This window comes from Emiliania huxleyi (assembly GCF_000372725.1).
Source record: "Emiliania huxleyi CCMP1516 unplaced genomic scaffold EMIHUscaffold_915, whole genome shotgun sequence".
Classification (NCBI taxonomy): domain Eukaryota; phylum Haptophyta; order Isochrysidales; family Noelaerhabdaceae; genus Emiliania; species Emiliania huxleyi.
The window spans coordinates 5,208-12,086 of NW_005195182.1; the positions used below are offsets into that span (position 1 = coordinate 5,208).

General features: G+C 65.0%; 3 protein-coding genes across 3 annotated transcripts in view; 2 read left to right on the forward strand and 1 right to left on the reverse strand.

Moving 5' to 3' along the window:
* Positions 1-1,371, forward strand: part of EMIHUDRAFT_250383 (hypothetical protein) — a gene marked incomplete at both ends in the record, with an annotated part of 3,701 nt that extends 2,330 nt beyond the window's left edge. Inside the window, 3 exons of the mRNA XM_005757282.1 lie at positions 605-655; positions 871-1,233; positions 1,333-1,371. Of these exons, the coding sequence (XP_005757339.1) occupies positions 605-655; positions 871-1,233; positions 1,333-1,371 (453 nt within the window). The remainder of the gene's footprint in view (positions 1-604; positions 656-870; positions 1,234-1,332) is intronic.
* Positions 1,372-2,880: 1,509 nt separating this feature from the next.
* Positions 2,881-3,803, forward strand: EMIHUDRAFT_372503 (hypothetical protein; the record flags this gene model as incomplete). The annotated part of the gene is made up of 1 exon (XM_005757283.1): positions 2,881-3,803. One exon carries the CDS (start codon positions 2,881-2,883, stop codon positions 3,355-3,357), a length of 477 nt encoding a protein of 158 aa, XP_005757340.1. The 3' UTR covers positions 3,358-3,803.
* A 2,373-nt stretch (positions 3,804-6,176) lies between these two features.
* The window catches only part of EMIHUDRAFT_121535 (hypothetical protein), a gene marked incomplete at both ends in the record, with an annotated part of 1,292 nt that continues 589 nt past the window's right edge, over positions 6,177-6,879 (reverse strand). The window contains one exon of the mRNA XM_005757284.1: positions 6,177-6,722. Within this exon, the coding sequence (XP_005757341.1) occupies positions 6,177-6,722 (546 nt within the window). The remainder of the gene's footprint in view (positions 6,723-6,879) is intronic.

Genomic DNA, 6,879 nt, shown 5'->3' on the forward strand with positions numbered 1-6,879 from the left:
AGCCCGCCTGCTTCTCTAGAGTAAGCCTGGCACCAACGTCGGCCTGCCCCGCGCCCCGCCGCGAGGCAGTAACGAGTCATAGCCCAAGGAAGAAAGACGCATGAGCGTCCGATACGCAAAAGAAGACGAGTCGGCAGAGACGCCCGCGCCCAGACGCAGTTCCAGGGCGGCGGCCTCGCCGGGCGGATCGAGCTGCGTCGGAGCGAGTGGCGGCGGAGGCAGCGTCGGCGGAGCGAGCGTCGGAGGGCGCAGCGGCGGAAGGCGCAGCGGCGGAAGGAGCAGCTGGGGCGGCACGAGCGCCGGCGGCGGCGGCGGCGGCGGCGGCGGCGGCGGTGCGTGTGACGAGAACTCGGCCGGTGCGACCAACATGCCAGCCCGCGGTGCAAAGGCGCGCGGCGCTACGGCGCGCGGCGGCAAGGAGGGCGGCGGCAAGGAGGGCGGCAAGGCGTCGAGGAAGCGTCCGGCGGCGGAGGCGGCGGATGAGGGCGGCGGGGCGGCGGGCGGCGGCAAGAAGAAGACGAAGAAGGGCGGCGGTGCGGCGGCGGAGGAGGAGGCGGTGGCGCAGGTCGCCTTCTCCCTCTCCTCTGACACCAACCTCTGGCAGACCGCCTTCTCCGCCGCGACGGAGCTCGCAAAGCTGGAGGGGAAGGCCTCGGTCAGCTCCGCCGGGCCGGCCGGGCGAGACTGCACGAGATGAGCCGAGGCGGGCGCGAGGGTAGGTCTCGATCTGCTCGGACGAGCTGCCGGGCGAGAGGGTCTCGCACCTGGTAGTGACGCAGGAGCCGCGGCGCACGCTCAAGGCGTGCCCCACCACGCCACCTCGCGCGGCTCCACGAGTCCGCTGATGGACCCCCTCCTCGGCGTGAGCAGGTGCTCCACGCCATCTCGCGCGGCATCAAGATCGTCACCGCCGAGTGGGTGCTCCGCTCTTTCGAGGCGAGGCGCTGGCTGCCGACCGAGCCCTACATCGCACTGCAGCCGTCGCCGGTGCCGGGGCGGCAGCTCGACGGCGCTCGCTTCTTCCTTGGCCCGTCCCTCGCCAAGTTCTCCGAGAAGCAGCTGCGCGACCTCGTGCACGTCGCGGGCGGCGTGCCGACGGCGCAGGCTCGCGCGCAGTACGTGGTCGGCACCAACCGCAAGCTCGAGGGCCAGGAGCGCGTGACGGAGGAGGCCATCATCAGCCAGATCCTCGGCGAGACGGACGGGCTCGAGCTGCACCTTAATTCGCCCTTAGTGAAGCACTTGATGAACTGTTAATTAGGCGAGACGGACGAGCTCGAGCGCGTGCCGCCCAGCCAGCCGCCGCCAGGCGCCGCCGCCGCCGAGACGCAGGAGGAGGGCGATGGCGAGAGCGACTCGGAGGAGTTCTAAGGCTGAGCGGGGAAAAAAAAGAGAAGCGGTTTGTGGGGAGGGATCGGAGGAGTGCCGAGGCTCAGCGGGACGGCCTCGCGTGCGGTCCGGTGCCGACAGCCCAGCACACTTCCAGGGCACGGGCATGCAGTGGGCTCGCTCTCGACTGGGGCAGCGCCGCGCAGAGGGCGGCGGCCGCCGCCGGCGCGCCCAGATCGCGCAGGCGAGGCTGTCGCAGCGGCCCCCGGGGGAGAGGCTCACGCGCGGTACGTTTGCGAGTTTGGGGAGTCATCCGGGGCGGCTGTAGGACGGCCGCGCCGAGCGCGAAGTGCCTCTGGTTCGGTGGGACTGGTTGTCTGGTCCTGTGCGTTTGCCGCGCGGGGCGTGCGGAGCGCAAATGTGGGTCTGTGTGTCGAGGCACAGCAGACCACTCTCACGCAGTCTCGACGGGTCCTCCCCGCTCAGCGTCTCGTGTCGCGCCGTTTGCGCCAGTGCTATGCGCATCGCTCTGGTTGGGGGGGGGGTAGGGGGCGGGGGGTTTCGTTTACGTTTTCTGTTGCTCGCTGCTCGGCAGCAAGACGTATTATCTCTAAAATAAACTTTTGAACAACTCCGAACTCGTGCGCGCGAACTTTCTTTTTTCTGCGCCTTGTCTGTGAATCGTGGTGTGTGTGTGTGTGTGTGTGTGTGTGTGTGTGTGTGTGTGTGTGTGTGTGTGTGTGTGTGTGTCAAGGCGTCGCTACGCGCGGTCTTCCGCGGGGGGAGCTTCGCCGACGGGTGCGGGACCGCGGCGCAGCCAGTGCCGTGGCGATGCCTCCGGCTGTTTGCGGCGGGCGGCTTGCTGCTCACGGCGATGGCGAAAAACTCGTCTCGCCACACGCCAAGGGCTTATGCTCTGGCGAGACGTGAGGCGCATGCGCCCAGGATGGGAGGGGGCATGCGTAACGACACTGCTAGAGATGCCTTTCGGGGCCCAGAGACAAAACTTCTGATGCCATGCGTGACCTAGTAGTGTCCCCAGCTATGGGCGTGTCCACGTTGGAGCCAGGTGTGGTGTGGGCGCGAGAATAGCTCCGCCGTTCATGGAGGCAACCGATGCGAGTCGACTGGTGTGTGTCGTCGTGGTTTCGTATCAAGAATACTCACTCACTGTGAATCGAGAGAGAGAGAGTTTTAGCAATACCAAACAACTCTAACACTCACACGTAATTTGGGGCCTGAGCCCTGTTCACGCGCGCGCGAGACGTGCAGACAGGGTTGCCAGGTGAGAGCGAATGGCGCGGTTCACGTTTTGTTGTGTGAATCGTGGGCGACGGCTTCTGAGGAAGCCGTCGCCCGCCTCGCCTGTCGCGTAATTCTTGTCGTACTAATAAATAAATAAATAAAACGGGCACGCCAAACGAGGGGTGGGAGAAGGACAGGGTTGATGTCGTACTTGGAGCTAGATCCCCGTTCAAAATTCTTTTTTCTCTGCTCGGGGCACTCTTGTGCAAGAGTCATCACCGGTGCGGAAGCGACCGCCCCTTCTGCATGCTCGCCGTCCTCTGCTCCAGCGCCCTCTCTTCGAGCGGCGACGCCTTCTTCAAACTCTCGACGACCCGCGCCCTGCCGGCGGCACGCCCTCTCTCGCCGCACGTCAACCTCGCCACGTCACCGCAAATCTCTGACTCCATAGACTGGGAGCAGATGGGCTTTGCGCGTGCGGTCCGCATTCGTCACACCAGCGCCGAGCCCGCCCCGGCTACACCCATCGACCTCTCGGCAGCCTGCGACTCCCAGCCGGACGGCTGCGACTGGAACGAGATGGGCGCTGCGCTGCTTCTTCGCTCCCCTCCATCTCCAAAGCGCGCCGCCGCTGTCTCCGTCGACCTTGCGCCGCGCGGCATCGGTCGAGCGGTGGCGGGCATCCTCGGGAAGCGGCGCCCTCGGCGAGACGCGGAGCGCGTCCGCGACCTCCGCTTTGCGTACGCAGTCGGAGTCGAGGAGAAGCGGCGGCTCGGGCTGTGAGGAACCCAAGTGGCGGGGCGGGATGGGTGAGGGGGGGGGGGGGGGGGGGGGTTTGAAACTTTTCGTTGGGGCCCCCCCGTCCCGAGGGGCGCCCGGAGGCCGGAGCGGCCCCTCCTGGCCGCTTGAATTGGCATGGGTGCGTGCTCGGGGCAGCAAGCCCTTGTTTTTGCACGGGGATGATGAGGCTGGATTGAGGATTGGAGGCGGACTGCTGTCTGCGGTGAGGAATGCGGACATGGGAGGCGGCTCTGACGGGGCATGACCATAGGCGGCCGCCCTGTTGCCGCGGCAATTGGAGGAGCTGCCCAAGCAGGATTGAGCATGGTCGATGGTGGAAGTGAGCATGTGGGATTGACATCATGTGCACGCGTGCTCTCCCTGTCGTGTCGAGCGAGATCCCCCGTCCTTTTGGGGTGCGTTCAGATTCTGAAGAGTTACAGGCGAGGAAGGAGTGAGAGGACGGTAGGGAGCCTCCAACAACAAAAGACGAAGAACAGACATGCACACCCGCCCGCACATCACGCCACGGGCCACGCTGCACGCGCAGCGTAATGGTTGGGTAGTAGGGCTAGAGGGTCGCTCTACACTTAGCCTCTGCAGCGAGCGAGCGCTCAACTTAGCCCCCACACGGAGCCGGGCTGGGACTTAGACGCTGTATGGTCGGGGGCCACGAACTTAGACGACATAAGGCCAACTCCGGGCAAAACCCGGGTATACCTGAAAAGCCTCCAGGTTTACCCGAAAAATACCTGGACGCGTCCCGACCAACGTATGCCGCGCACGACGCCATATCGCCTTCTCCCAGGGCCAGTGCGCTACTTGCGGCGCGCAACGCCTGCTCAAGTACGCGCACCGTACCATGTGCTGCCGCTATGCGTGCCTTAAGGCGGCTGCGGCGAAGCGGCGGGCGCGGCATGCCGATGGTGCGGACGATGCGGTTGCGATGTGTTCTGCTTCAAGATCGTGGCGGTGCTTGGCATGCACTTCTGCGATCCCAATCAGCTCATCGCAACGAAGCAGCGCAACAAGCTGGCTGCTGCCAACAAGGCCCTATGCTACCTCACGCGCGGATCGTTCAAAGAGGACCAGCACACACAGGCTTCACCGTCACGCGTTTGATTAAGCTTGAGGAGCTTCGTGTCATGTGAGAACTGTTTGGCTAGACGTCGCTCAAGAATGAAGGAGCAGCAACGAAAATCGGAAGAGGAGGATGCTGAGGCGGCGATTGCTAAGCATGAAGAGGATCCATCGCCCTCCGCAGGCGAAGAAAATTTGGGGGCTGCGCCGTATCGTTGATCACGGTGGGAGCCTCCTGGCCCCAGGCCGTGCCACGGCCGACTTAGCCGATGTAAGAGGCTCCCGCTGATCTTAGACCGCGCAAGCACTCCAGCGTGGCTAGCCACACTTAGACCCGTCCAGCCTCGAGGCTCAGAACTTAGACTACTACCCAACCAGTCGCAGCGTCGCAGCGCCCAGGCCCCTGCCTGCCGAGTGCCGTGCGCGCTGCGCGGCTGCCCGCACGGGCACGCTCCTCCGTCGCTCGCTGCTACCACGCGTGAGCTGTCTCCGCTGCCGGAGCTGCAGGTCGACGAGATCGAAGCCGGCCGTGTGCCGATGCTTCGCGTCATGAAGATGGCCAAGCGCGGCCGCGTCCCGCGAGTTGGTGGCGCCCTCGGCAGCGGGGCAGCGCCACGCCGCGCAAACTTGCGAGACCAACTTGCGACCTCTGTCCCTCGTATTCACCCCGGATTTTGCCCTATCCCGGCTCACCAGGTACCGCGAGCGGCGAGCCGCGCCAAGTTTGCTCCATTTCCGACAAGTTCATCCCGCCCGAACGCCGATCTTCGGCCGTCTGGAGGCCCAGGACGGGGCCTCGGACCGGCCAGGTGTGGATTCTCCACGGCGCTGCGGTGTATCTGCGCGCCCATGGCGCGTTCAGGGGTGCGCCTGAGGCGTGTAGACTGCGGGGCGCCGCGATAGCGCGGCGCCGACGATTGTGTCGCTCACTGTCACACCGTCGACACGGTCACAGTGTGTGTGCAGTGCGTCCACTCCGGCGACCGTGACGCCGTCGGTTCTCGCCTATACCGGCTAGTGTGGAGCTCTCAGTGTGGTTGCGTGTTTTAGTAGTGATGCTGCACTAGGCGGCCTGTTTTTAGCAAAAACCAGATACCACATCGCGTGTGGTCGTCGAAAAACCGCATGTTCGCCCGTCTGGGACCTCTTCGTACGGCTCCAAAAACCGCTCCTTAACGACGACTACGCGGCCCGGCGGTCGATCTGCGCCTTCTCAGCGGTGAAGGGGATGTGGGCGGTACGTGCGAACCGCGTGGTGCTGCGATGGCTTTTGACGAGTGCGACTCCCAGCGTCGACTCTGCGACCCCACGGAGCCTCTGCTGCTCCGGGGGGGGGGGTCTGCAGACCACCCGGCCGAACTTCAGAGTCGCGTGCTCCTCCAATACGGCTCAAACGCCCACCATGTTGTGGAGGGGCTTTATTTCCATAACCTTCGCCGATGTGCGCCGAAGGCACGGGCAATGTCCGCGACGTAGGTGTTGAGCGTGTGTCGGCATGGCCAACCAGCCGGGTGCGCGGATGAGTACGACGAAGGCGACGACGCTTTCGACGCGCTCTTCGACGGGGGCTCGGGGTACGGGTGGGATTCCTCTTCGGGGGGCGGCGCCTTCTTCTAGGCGCCCTTGACCCAACATAGAGAGGGCGTTGTGGGCCTAGGCCCTAGCTTTTGGTGAAATACAAAAATGCCATTCTCCGTCGACCAAGCCAAGCCCCGGGTCAAGAGAAGGCGCCGATCCCCGGGTCACCGACCGAACAAAACAACATCCGACCGACGCCACCTGGACGCCACCTCCTTCATCCTAAGCTTCAGCTCCCCCAGCTCCTGCTCCGCTTCGTTCAAGCACGGCCGGTGAAGGGCATTGGAGCGGCGCTTCGGCCGCGGACTTGGCATGCCGGCCCGCGCCTCCTCCTCGTCGGGCTCCACGAGCCGCTTGTGAGGCGGCTCGCGCCGCCGGCAGCAGCAGCGGTAGAAGCAGAGCGCCAGGAAGAGCCACCCGGCTACTCCCAGCGCCAACTTCAGCGGGGAACTGGCGAGGATGGCTCGGCCAAGTTTAGTTTTAGCGAGATCGCGAAGGAGAGGGGGGAGAGCACTCGGAGTGGATGTCCGGTTCCGGTCGTCCAAGTTGAGCTTTAGCGAGTCGCCGAGGGGGCGCAGGCTCCACTCGCGCACCGCGCTCCCGTGTTCGGCGACCCTCTGGGGATTAGCGATTAGCGCGCCCAGCTCCTTCTCCAGCTCCTTGACGACGGGCGCCACGGTCTCGTACCCCGTCCGCACTGCCTCGTCGAGCTTCTCGACGATGTCGGCGTAGAAGGATGGGGGTGGGGCGAGCGGCGGCCTTCAGCCGCAGCCGCCGTAGGACCGAGCTACGGCAGGAATGACCTAGGCTAATGTTTCTGCTACGGGCGAACGCTTCAGGGGCTGTTGAACTATTTCGCATAGTCAT